Raw genomic sequence first — 22981 nt, forward strand, 5'->3', positions numbered from 1 at the left:
TCGGGTCTTTCTAATAACATGCTAATTTCAGCCCTGTCCCTTCGTGGTTCACCAGATAATGGTCCGTGTTATTTTCCACTCAGTGCTCAGTGGGTGGGAAGCACCTAGTAAGTGGGAAATGCCATGCGAGACCCTAGTCACAGATGCACTTCCTTCCTTCACAGTTCTGACTGTGAAATCTAGGTCTTGGAGGCAGAGGGGGTCTAATTTTAATTTTTAGATTTTATTTCCTATCACTTCCACCTTGCTCCAGTTGCTCCAGCTGTGCAATGTGGAAGTCATTAGAGCTGCAGGCCCCTGTGTGCCGCTCTGTGCCGTCCTAACCATGTCACACATAGACTCTGAAAATCTGTCTCTCCGAAGACTCAGACTGCCTAGCACTGTATCTTATAATCTGGAGCCCTGTTCCCTGCATCACTGTTCTAATTGATTGACAGTCCTCTGGTCACTCCATCTTAGTCATTGTCCCTAGAATCTTCCCAGCTGCCTCTACTCCCAACCTTGAGGAGTGCTCATACGCAGAGAGGGTGCGGCCCCTCTGTCCAATGACCGCCCTTGGTGTGTCAGATGACCTTATAGGGAACCCAGCCTGGCCCGACGCCTGCATTCTGAGCTGACCCTGCTCAGGGCTGAAGCTGCCCCAATCCAGAGACAGCAAGACCGAGGCATCACATGCATAAAAGAAATCCAAGGGACTGCCAGGTGGTGCTCCAGCATTGTGCAAAGCCTTACAAAGCACGGTGGGGATGGTTTGCACAGGCCACTGGGGTTCCTCTGGAAGCAGCAGCTGGTTTTGCTACATTCGGGAAAGCTTTTGATCACTGAGGTGGTGGAGGCAAGAAGAAGAATAGTTGGTGGGTGGTTGAGTGCAGACAAAATGGCCCTGGAGAAGCACCATGCGGGGAAGGCTTTGTGGTCCTCCCTTAGTAAGCCTGGCAACCCATAAACACGGGACACATTTTGGAACATACAATTTGTTTTTGAGTAGAGCGAGTGCAACATGTTACAAATTGTGTGTTGTAGTTTCCAAGCAGAAAGAGACCTGCTATGCTATGCGAGTCCACGTAGGGAACATTTATGTTGGGCAAGGAGACAGGAGATATGGGAGTAAAAGCCCCGACTGTGGTTTCTGTGGGAAGAAATGAGTGAGCCATGTAATTCGCCTAGTGTTGGTGCATTGAAGACATTTTAGTGGGCTCTGGAGCCCAGGGCTGTCCCAGAGATGATAGGGAATCATGGCCAGAATATAGGAGCCTGGTATAGGAGGTAGACTCTGAGGTTGGTGTGTGTGAGAGATGCATTTGTCAGTGAAGAAGGTTCCCTGAAGGTAGACTCTTCCTCACAGAGTGGTCGCCCTCCTGTGTGACAGAATAAGAGACCCTGGCTGCAAAAAAACAATGGTGGAGCTATCATGGTGAGCCAGCACATAGATTCAGGGGGCCTGGCAGTTGGTTTAACAGGATAAATCCACAGCATAACAGTTAGGAAGCCTGAGCTCCTGCCTTTAACCCTATTTCCTTTCTTCCTTTTTCCTCCTTTTCTGTTTGTTTTCTACAGGGTTTCTCTGTGTAGTCCTGACTGTCCTGGAACTCACTCTGTAGACCAGGATGACCTCAAACCCAGAGGTCCACCTGCCTCTGCCTCCCGAGTGCTGGGTTTAAAGGAGCGTACCACCACTGCCTGGCAACTTTATTTCTGAAAATATGCAATACAAGGTTAAATTTTAAGTCAGTGATTCTGTCCATTTTGTAACCTCGAGTATTTTATTGTGATAGTGAGGACTAGATAAAAATATAATTAATGAGAAAAAAATAAAAGTTACTTGTTACTGAGCATCTGTTGGGTCCTGTGAAACCGGTGACTTCTACCTTCTTTTCATGGCCCAGATAGGCACAACTTGCCTTACACGTTATACATGTCACTAACTGTCCAAAGTCCAGCTTTCTGTTACCACCTAAACTCTCATTCCACACAGTTGGGATGGCTCGAATCTGACTCAGTCCTGGAGAGGTCCACCCTCTCCTCCCTGTGCCTTTCACCAGACTCAGCAAAAATGACCTCTGTTCCCTTGTCTTCTCTCTACCCCCAACTGGAACCCTGTTGTCCCTGGAGGAAGCTGATGTCACTACAGTCCTCCCAGAGGGAGGCTGACTCTTCTGTATCCTCTGATCCCTGAGCGTGGAATAGAAGTATTCCCTACTTGCTGGCCAGCCACTTCCCCTCCATTTGCCCCCAACATCACTAGCTTCACTGAAGTGACTTGTATTAGATAGTACCAAAGGGTTGCTGAAGCCACCTACTAAGCTCTTTTATCAGACAGTACCCACGGCTGCTCCCCCTTGCTGAAGCCACCTACTAAACACTTACGTATTCTTTCTCACCATCGGGCTCACATCCTCTCCCATCACCCTGGTGACCTCACATGCCCCCCGAGTCTCCAGAATGCCTGATATGTTTCGTTGAGTCTTGCATGCCCCATCTCTCTGCCATATGACTGCACCTGATTGTGTGCTTTCCTCTCAGTAGGGGAGGGAAAGGTGGGGGAAACAATTGTTCTCTATTCAAAACTCAGGTGTAAGCATTCCATTTTCTGACCACACCTGGTATCTTTCCACCTCGCTTATTTGGCCACCCCACAGTGCAGAATTCTTCAGACCAATCAGAATTTCCAACCCATTGATTCCACCACCTTCTCGGTATCTGTCAGTTCCCCATAGCGTCTTATTCCCACCCTGGAAAGTTCTGACTCTATTTAAATCTCCACATCTGCACCTGAGCAGTTTATCTTGGCCGAGGCCAAAACAAACTGTTCTTCTGATCAGCCCCATTTTCAGATATGTCAAGTACCTGCTTGTAGAAGTGCCTTCGAATACCGTCATATGTTTTCAATGTTTCTGTCTCTCCCAGACCCCTTTGCCTCTGCTCTCCACAAACTCTGAAGGTTTGCCACTATCAGGAATGATGCTGTGAGTAATGTTGCATGCATTTCATATGCATAGGCAGACATTCCTTCAAGATACCTCCATTCGAGCCGAGAAGCTGGGCTGAGAGCAGGTCAGCTATCTTAAGCCTGCTCCAAGGTAGCCTGTGTGAGCATCACTGTGTCCCGGCATCCTCAGCACTTCTTGGCGCCAGCAGACTGTTTCATCCTGGCCCCTTCAGTGGGAGTGTCACGGTCTTTCACAATGCTGAGCACAATCCATTACTTTGATAGGGAAAAAGGTGCCTTGTCTCTTCATGTCTTTGGTGAAAGTTTTTTTCCCTGTGCTATTGTTATCTCATCTTCTCTTTTCCATTGGACTTTAGTTTGTATTTTTGGCGTTTAAGCATTACTTACATTTTTGAGCTGGAGAGATGGCGCAATGGTGAAGAGTTCTTGATGCTCTTGTAGAGGATCAGGGTTTGGTTTCCAAACGCATGCATCAAGGCCCAGAATCGCCTGTATCTCCAATTCCAGGAAATCTGGTGCCTTCTTCTGACCTCTGTTGGAACTGAATGTGTTATGAATGTGTGTATATGCATAGCACTCATAATTCATAACAAAACTCATAAACAAAACACCAATAGATATAAATTAAAAATATTTTTAAAGTTGCTTATATATTCTGTGTGTGATATTTTGCGAGTTTTATATAGATCACCAATGTATACAATATATCCTCTAGATCTGTCACCTGTCTTTCCACCCCATTTCCAGGCAGCTGTCTGTATTTACATGGTCTACATTCAAACCACCACACATCAAAAATACACTTTAAAAACTGCCTTTGAACTGAACATGTGCAAACTTTCCCATTGTCCCCTAAACAAGGCAGCATAATAACCATGTGCACAGTAGGGATATTGTATGAGGTAATCATAAATAACCTAGGGAGGAGTTCCTTGAAGCACACGGGAGGACTTGCGCAAGGAAGATGTCAATAGCATAGTGTTCTGCAGAAGGAATTTGGTACCCACAGGCGGTCTTGGAGCCAACATCCCACCATATACACAGGAGGATGATTGTGCTTAGTGAACAGTCCCTAGACTCAGCATCACCAAATGCATCTGCCTTCTCCAGTAGGTTCTTTTACTCTTAGATTTATCATGCTGGAAAAATTCTCTTTCTGCTTAGAGATCCTAAAGGTTTAGAAATTCTCTCCCACCTTAAGTAGTTCATTGCTTCAAGAATATGGCAAAACCCTAATTACTGTAGCTTTGTAATAGAACTTGATATCTGGCAGAGTGGATCTTCACCCACTCAGCTTTCACTGAAAGAGCCTTGGCAGTTCTTGGCCACTCTCTTTTATATAACTTTTATCCATCATTTTGTAAAAGAAAAGAGGCCTTTGAACCTTCTGATTAAGTTCGTGCTGACCGTACATAAGTTTGAGGATTTGGGACAGAATCAAACATTGCTGTGTAAGTCTGTGACGTTTTCCCCATTCACGTCACTCTTGTTTGCCTAGATTTTATAATCGTTACCTTTAATTCACAGGTAGTTTCACAAACATTATTCCCATGTGTGTTTTGCTTCCTCATTCAAAATCTTTTAAAATCATATTCTCTGTGAAAATAGAATTGGTTTTGATGTATTGATTGATTTTTCAAGGTACCTGCTAAATTACCTTATTATTCCTAATAAATGATTTGTTGACTCTCTGGGGATCGCTACGTATATAGCCACATCCACAGATTTTATGATTTTTATTTCTTCCTCTTCAGTCATTGCATTCATCTCAATCTCTTTTCTTACCGCGCTGGCTTGGACTTCCTGTCCACTGACTGAAACAGATATGTTGACTGGCACCCATGTCTTGAGCCTGACCCTGCAAGGAATTTTACTACTGAGTTAGATTTGCTATGAGTATGTGGTATATGTGTGTGTATGTAAATGTGTGTTTTAAGTCTATATATAATGTGCAACAATGGTACGTGTGAGAATGTATGAAGTATAGTGTTTGTGTGTGTCTGAGTGTGTGTGAGTGTAGGGGGTTACATATGTAGGGTATATGCTTGTGTGTATATGTGAATGAGTGTGTATAAATGTGGCATGCATATGAGTATGTATAGAGTATGCAGGATGGCGTGTGTGAGAAAGTGTGGAGTGTGATGTGTATGTATGTGTGAATGAGTGTGTGTGTGTGTGTGTGTGTGTGTATGAATCCTCCTAAGAAGTCCTCTCCTATTCCTAATTTGTTAAGAGTATATAGCTTAAGTACAAGCCTAATTTTTCAAGTACTTTTCTAGTACCGTGATAATTCTGTTTATTCCTTTAAAATGTTCGGTCTTGAACATTATTGTTCTGATTTCTAATATCAAACCAACCTATTGTTGCTGGGATAAACCCATCAGAAAGTGTCACCATTTCCAATCTACCCATGGGTTGAATTTGTCTGCAAATCCTTCCTTTAGCGTTGTTGTTCAAGTGCTCGTGACTGACTTTGGCCTCTTATTTGCCTTTTTCATACTGTCTTTGTCAGATTTTAGTTTTGGGAATTCGCCAGCTTTGTGAAAGAAGCTACGGTGCAATTCTACTTGCTTATTCCCTGGGAGAGCTGTGTGATGCTGGTATCCTTTGGTACTGGAAGTTTGATTTAAATGGTTTATAAAGGCATTGGGGCTTGTAATTTTCTCTGCGTGAAGATTTTAAACTACAGATCCTTTAATTGTTATAAAGATATGAAGATTTTCTAGTCATTACTAAGTCATACTTTCTATAAATGTATTCAATACACATTAGTCATTAGATTACTGTCAGGAAATGTATAACTTCATCTTATTTCATCTATTCCAGGCCTTTTCGTTTCTATTGATTTTTGATTGCTCTTGTTGGCTCCTTTCCTGATTAGTCTTACAAAGAGCTACCTCATGTGTCCATCGATTCTGTTGTTATAATTTGACTTTTATTTCAACAATTTATTATATCATAGAAGTATTGTTTCCTTTGGGCTTATTTTCTATTTCTTTGCTGACTTAAGATAAATGCTTCATTAATTTTGAGTTCACTGCCTTTTTGAATGCTAGCATTTTGAATCATAAATTCCCTTCTCTGTGGAGGTATACCTACATGTGGGCCATTACTATGAAATATTTTCATAACAATCTAGTTCTAAACATATTTAACATTCATCTTAATGATGTTTATCCCTATTGGTCTGTGATTTGCTTCTGAGTCACACTGTGCTATGTATAATGACAAGTTTCTGGAGCATGCTGATGTCTGATGGGCTACAGTCAGTTTGTCTAGTTGTTGTGTGCACGGGGAAGGAGGGTATGTCCTGTAATGGGCGTGATGTCTATGCATCTAAAGCTTGCTAACTGTTTTAGTGATATTCGCTGTCTCCTGTTTGCCTTTTTTATTCTACTTAATTATCAAGTGCTGAGCTCACTCTGCTCATGTCTTTTGTTCTGAGACTATCTTCAGTGTCCGTGGCATTCCATCACTTTGTCCCATGTTGTGTGGGTCTACCTTACCTGATCGATCTTCCTGTAACCAAACCTTTAACTAAGCATCAGACCTCCCTTACCCCGGCTCTGTCTGCTGCAGTTAAAGTCTACTTTGTTGGACATCACCTGCCGTAGCTAAAGTGACTTCCCTTTGAGTGCTGCTTGCCTTGTGTCTCCCATTCTCCTTTGGCTTTCAACCTCCCCATGGAATTACATTAGGAGAAAGTTTTGCAGTCTGCATAACTGAATGTTTAAACTGCTGTTAGCATGCTCACCTTCAATAGTGGGCCTCGTTCACAATATTCACTGTTTCAGTTTAGGTCTGGCATTTTATTGGATATTATTTGCCTTGTTTTACAATCCTTTCTTCCTTGCTTTTGGCTTACATGCTGCACTGTTTATGCAGCTCTGAAGACTGTTTCAATCAGCATCGTTGTCTGAATAAGTGCATCTGTATGGTCAGTCTCCTTCAAACCAATGCAGAAAGCGGGGAATGGAACTCAGGGTCAGAGTACTTGCTTAGTTTGTACAATTCCTTGGGTTCCATGCTCAGCATCACACACACATAACACACACAATACATGCATACACACAGAAAGAGTGTGTGTATGTGTGTGTAAGAGAGAGAAAGACAGAGAGAATATTCCATTCTATTATTCATTCACCAAAATATATCCTTCTACTCCCAGTTATTAGATCACTTTCCAACATTTATTGAACTCCCTCAAACTGTTTTATTTGAAGCATTGTATAGTCTTTTCTGTAGTGATGGGGTTCCAGTGAGGCTTGTAGATCCACTCAGTGCTACGCTCTTGAGCCTCATCCCTAGACTTCACTGCCCCGCTGTTTTATATAGAGCCACTCATATCACAGACTTGGGTATATCCATTAGCAGTTCCTTTAGAAGGGTCTAGTGACGGGACTCTGTTATTCATCTGAGTTCACTTATTTTGCTCTTATTATTTAAATAATATGAAAAAATATTTAGAAAGGCAAATTTTCTTAAATTGTTGAAATATTATTCCTCAGTGTCCTGGCTTCTACTGTGTTTTTGCTACTAATTAGTATTTCTTAGTATAATTATCTCTCCTCTCCATCCCCTCTTCTTTTCCTTCTTCTGATAACCTGGTGATCTTTATATTTATTCTAGCTGACATTTTTTTGTCTTTCTTGATACTGTCTACTGGCTTTCAGAAACTCAAGAACATTCTTAGCCAGGCTCTCCTGAAATACTTTTTGCTCATTCTTTCTGCTGTTCCCTACCGGAGCTCGAACTGTGCTTAGAGCCGATCTTCACATTCTCCCTTATCTGAGCATCATCTGTGCTGCCCTTGTACCACAGCGGAGATGAGCAGATCTCAGGCCAACCACAGAACAGTCTGATTCCTTCTGTTTTAGTTTACAGTTCAGCCATTTATTGAGGGATAATATATAAATATTATATATATACATATATATGGGGGGACGATTGTTTGGCCCATTAGCTCTAGCTTCTTATTGGCTAACTCTTACATCTTAATTTAGCCCATCTCCATTAATCGGTGTATCACCACATGGCTGTGGCTTACTGGGTAAAGTTCCAGCGTCTGTCTCCAGTGGGGCTGCATGGCTTCTCTTTGACTCCGCCTTCTCTCTACCAGCATTCAGCTTAGTTTTCCCTACTTAGCTCTGTTTCCCATAGCTCTGCTATAGGCCCAAAGCAGTTCCTTTATTAACCAATGGTATTCACAGCATACAGAGGGAAATCCCACATCAAAGGATCTCACTCTGCAACCCAGGCTGGCCTGAATTCACTACACAGACCAGGCTGAACTGAACTCACTCTGAAGCCCAGACTGATGTAAACTCACTCTGCAGCCCAGGCTGGCCGTAAGTTAGCAGAGATCCTGCCACCTTTGCCTCTTGAACACTGAGGTTACAGGCCTGAGATGTCACCCCTGGCTTCACTGCCAATTGATTTGAAATACTTCCTTACGTTTTTCCATCAAGAATGTATTCAGATCATCATGTGGACTGCATGAGAAATAAGAGCCCATGATTCTCTGACTTGCCTTCCCTCTGGGCTTCACTGAGATCGTTTTTTTGTCAAAGACACCAGAAATTCTCAGGCTGCCTGTGGTCATTCCTGCCCTTCTCCTCTCCTCTGCTTGTGACTGGTTAGTTGTCCCCCCTCCTTAGGCCCTCGGGCCTTCCACATTGCTCTCTCTTTTTGTTCTCCTCTCGCCTCACTAGCTATGTCTTCCTGGTGTCTTTTCCTCAGTTCAGCACCCCCCTGAGGTCTCTAAAATCTAGAATTCCGGAAGCCTCCATTCCTGTCTTCCTTCTCTAGCTACTTCCACTGTTTTGGACGTTTCTGATGCTTCAAAAATGTCTATAGAATTGGTGTCTTCCCACTTTAGGTAATCCAACTTAGATCCTCTCCCTGACATGCCCAGAGGCTTATCTCTCCAGAGACTCTAGACCCGATCATGCTGCAGCCAATCAGCACTAACTATCACACCTGACTGATGTGTCTAGGCTCTGCTAAATGTTCAAGACACATTCCTCTCCCATTCCCCACAATATAACTCAGCTGTACCCAATTTTTCCAAACATCTGTAAGTGGTGTTATTGTCTCACTGTTAGAGGCTACTAGGAGATTTTTCTCATCTCCTCCTCCCTCTCGTTCAACCTATTGACTGGTCCTATACTCTGTGTGCAGAATTATTCTGAATCTGATCACTTTTTGGTGTACCATCCCAGTCAAGGGCAGCACTGTCTGTCAGATGGGCAATGCTAACATCTCCTGTATACTTCCCCTTGGTTTCTATTCCTGTCTCCTCACTCCCACAGCCCCAAGGCCACCATCCCCTGCAGCAAACCTATAGCATAGTCTATTCTCCAGCTACAGAGCTGCTGCCAGCATAAATCAAATCAAGCATTGTCTTTAGAATTCTTTCGTCTAGACTAGGACCTGATCTTACTATGGTCAGCAAGGACCCCACTAACCACACTCTCCAACTTCCATGCGTCTTTCTCCTTTTGCGCCTCTGCTACCTTGGCTTTGCATTCCTCAAGTCCAAGAATGTAACCAACCCCACTGCCTTTGCTCATGTCCTTCCTGCCACTGAGACTCCCATCTCTCATGCCTTTCTGTGGCATTCAGTTTGCTCATCAATGCACTTTTCAGAGGAGGCCTCTGCTGACCTCCCATCACGTCAAGCCTTGGTTTGAGTCTCCATCCCTTTATCCTGATCTTCTCCAGCTCCTTTTCATCTCTGTGAGAAGCTGTACAGTGTATGTCATCTGCTTGCTTCCCATTCCCTTGACTGGCTTCTATGCAAGCTTCATACATGCGGGGACTTTGCTCCTCTTCTCTGTCATTCTACTCTCGGCCCCTGGTAACTTGGCAGGGCTCCTGAGGATGCTCACTGAACGATTGCTGAATTGCAGGATGTGTCTCACGTAACTGTCATAAGAGCTGGTGAGAGAGCTGAGTCTTCCAGTCTTCTAGGTCAAGGAAACTGGGGACTTGAAATGTTAAGTGTCTTGGCCATCATGACAAGTCTAATAACTGAGAAAGCCCTGGCTCTCCTGTATCTCACTATATGGACCAGGCTGGCTGCAAACTCACAGAGACCCATCTGCATCAGAGTCTTGAGTACTAGAATGTGCACCCCCATGCCCAGCCCTCATTTTTGCCTTTAAAATGTTATTGACTTGAAGTTATTTCAGATTTAAGAAAAGTTCTGAAAATATCATGAAAACTTTCTGTTAATGCTTGCCTGACTTTCCAAATGATAGCATCTTGCCACAGTATATGATCAAACGTGAGTTATTATTGACGTAGATGTAGTAACTAGTCCAGAGACCTAACCTAAGTCGCCCCACTCACATCCTTTTTCTAGCCCAAGATCCTTCCTAGAAGGACATACTCCATTCACATGTCACATCTGCTGAGGGGCCAGGGCTGCCTTCATCTTTCACAACTGGCATGCTGGTGAAGAAAGCCACATTAATCACAAGGCTAATCCCTTGAAGTGCCTGGTCCATGGTGAGCTTTCATCCACCATCACGGCTGCTAAAGATGTGAGCATCCTTCCCCCATGGCCCTGTGCTTTGTGTTCATTCAGCCTGGCTGACCTTGACGCATTCATAAAGAACACAGAGAGTGGCTTGCTCAAGAAAGTGGAGAGAGGAGATTTCCAAGGATTGGTGGAGATCATGGGACACCTTGTCACCCTTAAAGAACGGCAGAGCAGCACGGATGACATGTTTGAGCCCCTGAAGCAAACGATTGAACTGCTGACGTCCTACGAACAGGAGCTGCCAGAAGCCGTGTTTAAGCAACTGGAGGTTAGTGCATCGGACTAGTCCTTACGAGGCACAGAAGGAGTGGCTTAGGATTTCACGGTGGGGTGGAAGGTGGAGTCGAAGTAAACAGAGAATGGCTCAGTGATGAGTGCAGGCCCAAGGTCTGTGTCTTAGAACCACAATGTGTAACACATGAGTACTATCTAGCATTTTTGGGAAGTGGTTAAAATATTGAAAATTGTAGTGACAGAACTCACAGGGATGCAGATTTTACCCCAGATTTAAAGATAAGTCATTTTATTTGAAATTGGGTTTTTCTATGTAGCCCAGGCTAGGGTTTATTTCATCTTACAGCCCTCAGGTCACACTCCAGCACCCAGGGAAGTCAGGGCAGGAACTCCTGGAGGCAGGAATTAAAGCAAAGGCCATGACAGCATGCTACTTACTGGCTTGTTCCCTGACTTCCTAGACCTTTGTTTGTTTGTTTGTTTGTTTGTACCAGAGAGTATTATTTGTCCCGAATCAGCACAGCATACAGGGGACTATCCTATATTCATAATTAATTAAGAAAATGTCCCACAGACTTGCCCACAAGACCATCTTATAGAGGCATTTTCTCAGTTAAGGTTCCCTCTTCTCAAATAACGCTGGCTTATAGCAAGTTGCCAAAAGGTCCTCTCTAAGTTATCTCCCCTGCCCCATTCCCACACTCTGGCACAAGGTTAGGCCAAGTGTTTGATTTGGGGGAAACAAAAATATCTTGATGTTAAGAAGGTTTGAGAGAGAAGGCAGGAACTCAAGAAAATAACCAGGCCCCCTTGAGGGCTATAGAGAAGGGCAAGGGTTACCAGGTCAGAGGTTGAAGGGGCTAAGGGTAGTGCTGAGTCTAAAGTAGGTGACTGTGGAGAGAGAAGAAAACCAGAGAGGTAAGCTGAGGAAGAGTAGGGTGATGCACAATTAAAAAGGGCACCAGTCCATCCCCGGGGGCTCTACCTCAGGGGGTGGATGCCCAGAGTGGTGTCCAGTCTCTGGCTCTAGGGGAGGGGGGAGCAGCATAGGTGTGAGCACTCCCAGGCCTTCTTTACAGGAGCTTCCAGAGAAGTGGAAGAGCACAAAGAAGATGGCCACCACTGTGAGGCAGCAGGTGGCCCCGCTGCAGGCCAATGAAGTGGCTCTCCTCCGCCAGAGGTGCACAGCCTTTGACACTCAGCAGCAGCAATTCCTGGAGAGGTTCCGCAAAGAAGCCCCCTTCAGGTGTGGATCAGGGCGATGCTCTTCTTCTTGAGTTTCTGCTCCGGCTCTTGCGGCAGAAAAAAAGCTTGTTACCAGTCCTTTCCTCTGTGCGGGTATTTTGGTGACAGTGCAGTCCTGGGGTGGACAGAGTCTTAAGCTTATCTGAATGGCAAAGGCTAGACAACCACCCCCCCCCCTTCAAGAAAGAGTTAGAAGCTTCTTGTGCCCCTGGGTTAATGAGGGAATCATAAGGGCTCATCAGGGAACTATGGTGAAATGATTAGGGTTTCTGCAGTCAGAATTCTGAATTCCCGGACTTCTGTACTTTGTGGGGGGTTTAAAAATGGTTACTAGAAAACACACAGACACATATCCCTTGGGCTTACCCCCCCCCCATACACACACATATTTTTAGAACTGGCTGCTAGAGTGTTTAAATAATGTTGGAAAGATTTGAGTGGTTTAAGATTTAGAGAAGTTTAATGTCTAAGGGCATTTCTCTGCACTTGGTAATCTCTGTTGATAATCATAGGTCTTGCATAAAGACTTTAAGCTCAGGAAACAGCGCCATTCAGGGTGTCCTGTATCATGTGCCTGGGTTCAGATCTATAGGGCATCAGCTTCCCAAGCACTGTTTAGCCTGCAGGTCTCACCCCACAGGCAAAGCCATGTCGAACAGCTTGGGACCCCACCCCTTATCCCCAGCCCCTGGCCTATGGTCTGTTTGCCAAGGCTGAATCTCTTGCTGTGGCTGCAGACTAAGACTCTCCAAATAAAGAAAGCTCACAGCAGGACTGAGAAACTTCTCCAGGTCTGCTCTTTGTGTCTATCACATCACGTTGGTTAATACCTTTATGCTCCTGATAATGATAGTAGTTGCCTCATAGGTTGTTACTGGAATTAACAAGGTAATTGCTGAAAGGGTTCAGTGCTGCACTGGGTATGTTGGTGTCCAGCTGTCCTGATGGGCCACTGTTCCAGGTTTAGCGCTGAAAGTCTCATGTCTAGGCCTAATCTTTTTTTTTAAAAGAAAATCAATTTTAGTTGACAGGTAATAATTACATGGCTTCTGAGACACAGGATAATGCGTTGGCCCCTTTATACACTGTGTAAGGATCAATTTGGAATATTAAGGATATCCTGCATCTCAAACATTTTTCACTTTTTTGTGATAAAAAAAATTGACATCCTTTCTTCCAGTTGCTTTGAGTCATATCATCCAGTCTTACGCCATTGTGCCTATGACCAGCCTTCCGGGTGAAGAACCCTCAGGTGTTTCCCTCCTGGTCAGTCGATCTCTGTCCCCCTTTATCCTCACCCTCAGTAAAGACCGGCTCTCACCACTCAATCAGCTAATGTTTATCAAGCAGGTGCTGCCTTCTAGGCAATGGCATTGCATCTACAAAACACAAGACACTAAGCAACTAAGAGGGAAGCAAGGGTAGAAGTCTAAACCATATTCAGTATGAATGCATAAAGCGTGTGGCTCTACAGCAGGACGCTGTCATACAATCACCAGAAAGAGCTTGGAAAGCCTGCAGTGTCCAGCCTGTCCTGAAGACCCACTAAATTAGACCTTCAGGGATAGGATCCATGTGCCTGTATCAAGTGCCTACCCCCGCCCCAACACACACACACATAATGGTTCCTGTGCCACAAAGACTGAGAGCCACTACCCTGAAGGGCAATAACTGGTTTTCTTTGAAGCAAACATTTAGGGACCTAGAATTTCAAATGACTCTGCACTTTACAGTTTCTTTAGTGGAGCATACCTTTTCCCCCCAAAGAAATGTCTCTTGCTAAGAACATGTATGGAATACACTGGAAGAACATTCTTCCAGAGTTCAGGTTATATCTTTTGGGTCCTCCTTTGGGTATAGAACAGAAATTCTAAGTTGAATTCAGATTGTGAGAAGACAACATGCATGAGGGAGGTTGGTTTTCAAGAGGCCTAAAGTTCATCACAACCAGGTCAGTAATATAGGCACTTAGGAAAGCAGACATAAACAAGCCTTTATGTCAACTAGCTACTTAAAATTCTTCAAATGAATCCCGTAGGTGCTTAGAGAAATAACTTCCAAGAGTGACCGTTGGACAGGAACCAACCATGGTGTCCTTTTCGAGGTCCTTTTTGAGGCAGCCAACGTTCATGTGTACTGTGTGTGTATTGACCAGCTGGTGGGCTATTTTATTTTCTTTCTGTATGTGGTTGTTTTTTTCTTCTTAGTGTTCCTTCCTGGCAGCTTCTGTGATGCTGTTACTCTTAGCTGGGCTTTCTAGATTCACATCTGTTCATTTCACATGCAGACAAATCTTCAGAGGAGAATTCTGGGAAAAAACTCTCACAACAGCCTGAGAAAACAAATGTCGCTGAAATGTTGACATGTTTCTCTTCTGGAATCGCGGGGCTCTTGCTACAGGGAACCTTAGCAGACACCAACATATGTGTTATTTGTTTAGTTCCTTACTTTGGTGTGTGTGTGTGTGTAAAATCTGGACTCAAGTGAGCACTTGTTCCTTTACATTTTGATCTTTTATAGACCTCCAGCCCCTGCTGCCTTCTCTAACAGTGCAAGTTTCTGTCTCTGGAGCCAGCTACGCTCAGCTTCTAGCGTTCTTGTCTTTGAGAGGGAAAAAGAAAATGAGTGGCTCATTAGGCCCTTGCCATCTGACAGATGCGGTGCGAAGTTGGGCTTCTGAAATTTAGATTCCCTCTTCGTGCCCGAGTCAAATGTTCCCGCTTCCTTTAGTTCTTAACTCTAGGACAGCTCAGCATATTTCTTAGCTGAGTCCCCACTCTTCATAATAATTGACTAAACTGTCAAATTCGAATTCAAGGACCCTCTACTGTTTTTGAAATCTGTGTCAGATTCTACCGAAAGGAATAATCTGTGCTCTGTCCTTCTCTTGTTCGGTCTGTGACCTTGAGCACCGGTTTCCTGACCTTAAAGAATGGCGCCTTGATAAGCATCTTCCTGCTTTCTTCAAGGCCAAGGCAATCCAAGGATGTACAGCCTAGACTGTCTATCCTATGAGCTCCAACTCATAGGGAGGCTGTTTAGGGCTCTCAGTTTGCCATCAGATTCTGTGAACAGCTGGCAGAACCTACCTGAAGATGCCCTTGTTAGAAGCTGTGCATAACAGCAACAGGAAAAAACAGGTTTTCCTAACAGCCTGACAACAGCTTGACACAGGAGCATGAGGGATGGGGACCCATAGGTACTGCTTGTGAAGTACCTATTGTCACTTCTAAAGCTGGAGAAAAGAGTTATTTGGGTCACTCAGTTAGTGCTAGGGACATAGTGATATCCTACATTAAGATATAGCATTGGTTCAGCTGGCCTAACTTACCAGTTAACCTGACTCATCTGTACGATTTAGAATTCTGTAGAGTAGAGGGATGGGGGCTTGGCCTCAAGAGTGGAGTGAGCTAAGAATTACAAGGATAGTAGAATTTTCCAGAAAATACAACCCCTGACATCAACAACATATGGCCTTAGGGATAATTTCAAAATTGAGTAATAAAACACATTCTTGGTATCATCTTTAACTGAAGTTACTGACACATCTTGGGAACAGTGGCAATTGAGCCAATCACACAAGTTACATTGGAGATTAATAACTGGACTAGAAGGCAAAGATGGTCCATAAAAAATAATCACGGAAAAAGGGGCAAATGACTGAAAGTTTAAGACATGGAGTGCGTACAGCTGAGATGCAGGAGCTAGGGCATGAGGGTAGAAAGTGAGACATGGAGTGAGTACAGCTGAGATGCAGGAGCTGGGACATGAGGGTAGAAAGTGAGACATGGAGTGAGTACAGCTGAGATGCAGGAGCTAGGGCATGAGGACAGAGAGGTCCAGGTGACCCTGGCTCAGAAGTCAGCATCTGGAAGCACAGCCTTTCAGATGTGCAATGGGCTTCATTCTGACCATGTTTGATGTACCTGACCTACCAAATACCACAACTAGCAACACAGTAGGACACTGTAGGTCAGCTGTGCCTCTCATGATCCCATACCTGATTTCTGGTACCTGATCTCTGGCATCATGAAAGAGGATTGAACTGCAAGCCTATTGCTAGCCCAAAAGGAAAGTGAAATTCACATTCCAAATTATAGTGCTACTAAATTAGTATTGCTTTTGTGCCACCATAGGATAAAAGATATACATTACAGCATTGAATATTGGAAAGGTGTCTCTATTATTACTCCTACTTTCACATGGAGCAGGATGGACTGAAGACCAGGTCTCAAATGAGAGGGCACAACAGCCATGAATCAAAGTGGTAATGCCGGAACAGAAGCAATCAATGGCCAAGACTGCAATTTGAGAAGCAGGAGAATCAACGGGAACTGAGGGAAGACAGTATGGGATGCTTCTCCATCTTGTAGCTAGGACAAATAGGTGGATATTGGTACCTAAATGGGCTAGCACAGAGTGTGCAGGACTAGGGAATCCACAACTCAGGGTGGGCACCTCAAGTTTTTTGTGCTGGAAGGTTATTGTGCAGGCGTAGGCCAGTCTTTATTCTCCATCCAGCTGCGATGCTGTAGTTGGCATTTCCCAGTGGCTAGCTCTGCAAGAGTCAGAAGGGGCTCCTCCTCTTCTCTCTCTCTATAAGCTCACAGTTGAGCAATGTGTTTTCATTACATAATTGTAGTTTTATTTCTGCAGACATTCACCCTTCTTGTCACATCTTTATATCAGTTTCAAAGACCCAGTGTGCCCTTCCCCTCTGTGACTTTCTTGTCCTTAAACTCTCTTCTTTCCCTGGTTTGGAGAAATGCTTCATTGTTAGAACATGTGTAAAGTTTATGAATATCTTGACAAGTTGGCATAAAGGAATGGTTTTGAAACAGAGGCTTGTTATATAGTATAGGCAGGATCCCAGGAGCCTCTTATCTCAGCCTCCTGAGTGGTGAGATTATTGGCATGTACCACCGTGCCGATTTTATTCTAAAGGTTTGAAATTGCCACCTGCTTTCATGTGTAGAGATCCCCTCCAAACTTACTCAAAATTGGTGTTCATGCATGATCAGATACAGGAAAAGGTCTTCCACAAATTCAAACAATAAACAAATTATACCAACAACACTTTTAAGAAACCATTGTCAATTTCTGGATGTTTGTGTGATGAGGACTATTGCCTTCTGTGCCCTGCAAATGCCCCTAACTCACATCTTGTCTGATAGTTTCTTTCTGAACTACACATCATGATGAATTAAATGGGATGTGGGCTTTTTTTTTTTTTAGTTTGTCTCACTTTCGTAGATCTTCTTCCAACACCAAGTAGTTGATACCACATTCTAAATTTACTGTAGACCAAAGGATAAGTAGAGTTCACAGACACCAACAGTTCATCTCTGCAAGAAAAAACAAAAAAACCAACCAGAAGACTCTTTGTGCCTTGGTGATCTTTCTTGCTTGTCACAAAGACAATTCTATTTCTTCCATGTAGTCTATTATCTACTGCTCATTGGAGAGAAGGAAGGAAAAACCTAGGGAGGAGTCTCTTCCCACTCTGCAAACCACCCTCGTATTCTGTGCTGAAGGCTAGCCATGACCTGTGCATGGTGTTCAGCCACTCGTCTTGGTGGCCACAGCCCAAACCCAAACCAATTCAGGAGCAGGTGGACAGCCTGCAGAACATGCATCCAAGCTAAGCTGCACCAGTGCAATGGTGTGCATGACTATTACTGCATTGCATGGTGGTGGGGGGTTAGAGCGAGCAGTTCAGGTGAATGTTTAAATTAGAATTTCTTTCTATCGGTTATGGCAGATATTTCTAGAGACAAGTGAAAGAAGGAACAGTTCATGGAAGGGAGTCCACACGTCATCATTTCTCCCTTCTGTATCCTGTCAGTAAACACTCCTGGGCAGTAAAAAGATGGAAACGAGCCATTTCTCTATTCATCATTCCCTTGTGTGATGCCCTATCCAGAGTTTGGGAGAGTTTCATCTCCTTTAAGTTGTAGGACCCTGAATATCTACCTCTATAAACACACAGAAACAGAAAGTCTCAGCCTGGGGATGGAGAGGAAAGATAACTGGTGATGAGAGAAGAAAAAGCAGAGGCCCCTTGAAACTGGGGTCACCCGTACCCCTGACTATGGGACAGGTGTGTGAGCTTTTTTACATATGAGGCTCTTCGTTGAGGAAGGAGGATGACTGGAGCCTGCCTTGTGGGTGGTTGTGCAAAGTGTTAATACTCAAAGATAAGGTACCATCTCCAACCGGGTGTGTGCTTTCAGCACTCAACATAAAGGGTCAAAAGAATAGAACCATGAAGGTAAAACCTGTGTTTTGCTGGAACAATGGATGCTGCTCAGCTGGGGCTGAAGAATCAGCTGTGATTAAGAAGAGACCAGCATCACTGAGGTGCAATCTCCTGGAAGTGTTTCTCAGGTTAGCACTGGGAAGTTGTGGTCCAGAGGTGGCCAAGGTTGCACCTCACACTGGCAGTAAGGTAGCCCACATAGCGCTTGTTTTGAAGGCATGAAATGGCCATAGAAGCGACTGGGGCTTGGCACTGTGAGAGCTCAGGGGATGCCATCAGTGAAGGTGCAGCTTCAGGGGCAGTTGGCAGCCCAGGTGCAGCAGAAGAGCTTTGTTGCAGGATAACTGATCACACTCTGAATCCCTGCTATGCACTATTTACTGGGAAAACCTGTTTATAGTTGTGATGTGTCTCAGCCCTGGTGCATGCCTTTGATCTGGGAGCTTCCTGCTTAAATATTGTGGACAGGATTGGGTGGAGTCAACCATAGATCAATACGTGGAGCAAGCAACCAATTAACAGGAAGTAAACCTTAAGATTATTTTTTTTTAAAGAAACATGGAGAGTAAGAGGGAGTCAAGAGGATGGATACACAGGAAGTAGAAGGGAGGGACATTGAGTTTGAGCAGATTTGTTTGAGATGGTAGGAGGGAGGAGAGGCTTCTGGGATGATGATGGAGGAGGAAGGTCAACTGGGTGTTCTCTCTGCCTCTCGGAACTAGCAGACTTGCAACCCAGCATCTGACTCTTGAGTCTGATGGTAAAATCAAATGAGTGAGATTTGATGAAAAGCAAACTTCAGCATTTTGAAGATGAGGTCTAAGCATGACATTGCTCATTTATGATCGTTGTATCTTTTGAGACAGAGTCTCACTGCTGAGTCCACACTGACCTCAAACTCGAGATCTTCCTGCCTCCGTCTTCCAAGTGTGAGGATTAGAGTCTTGGGTCACCATACCCATCATCTTCTCTGATGCTCTTGAATGGCTTTTCCTTCTAGTGGTCACCCTACCCCATCTATCCCAGGGTGAGAAGCTGTGTTAGGAGCCTCTCCTCTTCTCCTGGGTACCAAACCTTTCAGCAGATGCTACCTTAGGGGGTTCTAGGAGTTGAGTCCTGTGTGTCATGCTTACCAAAGGAATATGTTATACTTCCTAGGTTTGATAGTGTTGGTCCACATCACATGCTGGATGTCTGGCACAGGGAGATCGAGCACATGGAGTCCACCATGGCCACCATCTCCAAGTCAGCTGATCTGTTTGAGGTCAATGTCCCTGACTATAAGCAACTAAGGCAGTGCAGAAAGGAGGCCTGCCAGCTAAAGGAGCTCTGGGACACCATTGGAATGGTGACCTCCAGTATCCATGCCTGGGAGGCTACCAGCTGGAGGGACATCAGTGTGGAAGCCATGGACTTGGAGTGCAAGCAGTTCACCCGGCACATCCGGAACCTAGACAAGGAGCTCAGAGCCTGGGATGCATTCACAGGCCTGGAAAGTACCGTGTTGAATACTCTGACCTCCCTGAGGGCTGTGGCGGAGCTGCAGAACCCTGCCATCCGGGAGCGGCACTGGAGGCAACTGATGCAGGCCACTGGCGTGAGTTTCACCATGGATCAGGACACCACGCTGGCTCACCTCCTGCAGCTCCAGCTCCACCATTTCGAAGATGAGGTCCGGGGCATTGTGGACCGAGCTGTGAAAGAGATGGGTATGGAGAAGACCTTAAGCGAGCTGCAGAACACCTGGGCCAGCATGGAATTCCAGTATGAGCCCCACGCACGAACTCACGTACCCTTGCTACAGTCAGATGAGGACCTCATTGAGGTTCTGGAGGACAATCAAGTGCAACTTCAGAACCTGATGATGTCCAAACACGTTGCTTTCTTCCTGGAAGAAGTATCAAGTTGGCAGAAGAAGCTGTCCACGGCTGACTCAGTAATCTCCATCTGGTTTGAGGTGCAGCGTACCTGGTCTCACCTGGAGAGCATATTCATCGGCTCTGAAGACATCCGGGCTCAGCTACCTCAGGTACCTGCTCAGGGAATCCTATGCTACCCTAGTGTTGGGTGCAGGTGAAGACCTTCCCACCCAAAGTGTTGGGGTTCTTTTCTCTGCTCCTCGCTGACCTGAACCATCACCAAAACTGTGCTAGCATGTTTGCAAACAGTTTGCCTTGACATGAGAAGGAGAAAGAAAAGGAGTGATTTACTTTTTTTTTTTCAAGTGTGTGTGAGAAAAGCGATAGAAGATTCCAGCTACTGAAGCTTGGGAATGGCTCCTTAAGGGTCACTTCATAGGTCTCATATCGCCTGTACTCAAACAAACTGAGTCTTGTTACCAGGCAAGTTCAAGGTCATTCTCCCCAGGCAGTGAGCCATGCAGCAAACCTTTGATAGGTACTAGCATGTCAGATACTTGTTCTCTGCTAAAGATTAACAGCAGATTTCCCTAAAATATATGCTCCCATTATCACCCTCCCCTGTGCCTGCCCCTTCTCCCTAGCCCTAATTAATGCGTCATTAGCCAACTGCTATCTCAGTGGACTCTAATTCCGTCTTTGTTTTTGCCCTAGACGTCTTCTGTATCCATTCAGTACAGCCAGTTCTTTGCTGACAAATTAGTTTGATTATGAAATGTCACCAGTTGTCCAGGTCTTGTTAAGAACTTAAAGCACATGCCATCCAACATCGCAGCTCTCCAGCACATCCTGCAGAAGCATGCTAGGGCCATAAGTTGGCTTCAAGGTTGGCATTCACAACAGAAACTAACAGGGGACAGTTCTGTATGGCAGCTGTCATGAAGCCAGCAGCAGACTTTATTTATCCTAAACACTAGCAATTGACGAAGAATAAGTTTAATTAGAAAGGGTGAGGACATAGGTGGAGACTTTGGGAGAGACCTTAAGGGGTGTCTGAGAGCCTCTTATGAAAAATATGAAAGAATCTGGTCTCTGGATAGTGCTGCAGGTTTGCGCACAGAACCTGTAAATGCCTGCATTTCCTTCCTATTAAAAACATTACAGAAAAGAGTTCGGTCTCATTATGCCCTAACTAGTAACTATTTTCTTCCATTAAGACTATTTCCCAACTTTTGTGCATGTATACACTCAGTTTTTTCCATAATTGCTTCCAGAGTAATTACAGTTCTCTGATTGGCTCTTTTTATTTGAACATTCATGCCAGGTATGAATATGCTTCTGTCACCTTGATGCCATTTCATTTTCAGGCAAAGCAAAACACTACCTTGAGAGGGGATTTTAAAGTATTTTACCCACCTCTCTTGTCTTTTGATCATCTTGGGTGATGGGTACGGGTTACAGAGGGCAGGGTAGCAGGCCTAGGCTTCTGCTCTAATTCTTTCATGATGGGCAAGTTATCTACTTAATGTCTTCATACCTTGATTTCCTCATATGTAGGTTAGGACAGGTACTAGCACCTACTTTGGAAGATCCATTAAAACAATGCTCACAGCATATAAGATTATGATGACTGTTTCTAGTAACACAATATGTTCTCACCAGGTACCAAATTTAGGCTAAAATCCTTTGTATATCTTAGCTTCTTGATCATTTTAGCACAGTGAGAATTATGGCATTAAAAAGTTTATGTATATCTAGAAAAGAAGCATGCCTACTTGGCTTAGGAATCAGTTATTGGACAGTTGGAGTGATAGTGGAGAGTCCCCGAGACTTCCTCAGTGATCATGTGTTATTTGCTTTTTGACTTTTGCTCTTGCATGAGCCCACATGAGCTTCTATTATGCTGCATGACCTGTAAGACCAAAGGAAACCAAATGCAGAAGTAGATGTGGGAACACTGATGAGCTCTGTTTGGTCACACAGTAGCAATCTGGATGTTGAAAGGAAAGCAAAAGGATGCTTCTTGTGATTTTATTGTAGTGGTTTGAGATTTTTGGTAAAGTATTTTAGATTAAAAACATGGTATTATGATAAACTGATAGGTTTGTTATTATTACATTTTAATTTTTATTTCAAAGCCTCAAACAAATCCCCTGTTCCTCTGGTCCTTTTCACACACGCGTGCACACCTGTGCACACACATACCTTTCACAATAATCCCAGAGCTGTAAGTGCAGGATTTGTGTTAACAATGTATACACTGGGCCTGGGCTCCACAAATCTGCATTTGATCAGTAGTGACTCTCTCTAAAGGTCTCCCTCCATCTGTTGCCAAGAGAAGTTTCCTTGATGAGAGGTGAGAACTACACTTACTAGTGGTATAAGGATATTTATTCAGAATGTAGTGATGGATTGTGTAGGTTTAGTAAAGTGGTAGTTGTAGGTCCTCCTCTGAGATCCACGACTTCATTAGCCCTGAGTAGGTGACTAGGTTTCCAGTACCACACATGGTTTCCTTATTTTGAATGGGTCTTAAGTCCCACTAAGGAGCTGTTGGTTACTGCCAAGGTATTCTCGCCACTACTGCATGTTTAAGGTTGTAGTACCATGTTGGTTGTTGTTGGAGCTCATAGGGGCCATCTCTGAGTAAGATGGCTGATTTCTTCCCTCCCTTGCGAACTAATACAGCACCTTCTGGTACCATGAAAGCTAGTCCTCAAAGAGGAGGTTTTTGGGTCAGATTCACTTCAAAACCTGTATCTGAAGGTCATGGTGTCTTTAGCAATAAGGGCTTATCATCTACCTCTAGAGGGGGAGAGGGCAATCTAGGGCATCTACAAAAATGACTGTAATGTTTTTCCGAGTTTCTTGGACAATCCTGACCAACT

The 22981-nt window shown here is 44.3% G+C and overlaps 1 protein-coding gene across 1 annotated transcript in view; it reads left to right on the plus strand.

Moving 5' to 3' along the window:
* Dnah9 (dynein axonemal heavy chain 9) overlaps positions 1 to 22981 on the plus strand; it is a 336148-nt gene that overhangs the window by 56295 nt on the left and 256872 nt on the right. The window contains exons 18-20 of the mRNA XM_041664051.1: positions 10542 to 10764; positions 11810 to 11976; positions 19393 to 20263. Of these exons, the coding sequence (XP_041519985.1) occupies positions 10542 to 10764; positions 11810 to 11976; positions 19393 to 20263 (1261 nt within the window). The remainder of the gene's footprint in view (positions 1 to 10541; positions 10765 to 11809; positions 11977 to 19392; positions 20264 to 22981) is intronic.

Source organism: Microtus oregoni, unplaced genomic scaffold, assembly GCF_018167655.1.
Source record: "Microtus oregoni isolate MIOR12 unplaced genomic scaffold, Mior012 000015F_ref0000493, whole genome shotgun sequence".
Classification (NCBI taxonomy): domain Eukaryota; kingdom Metazoa; phylum Chordata; class Mammalia; order Rodentia; family Cricetidae; genus Microtus; species Microtus oregoni.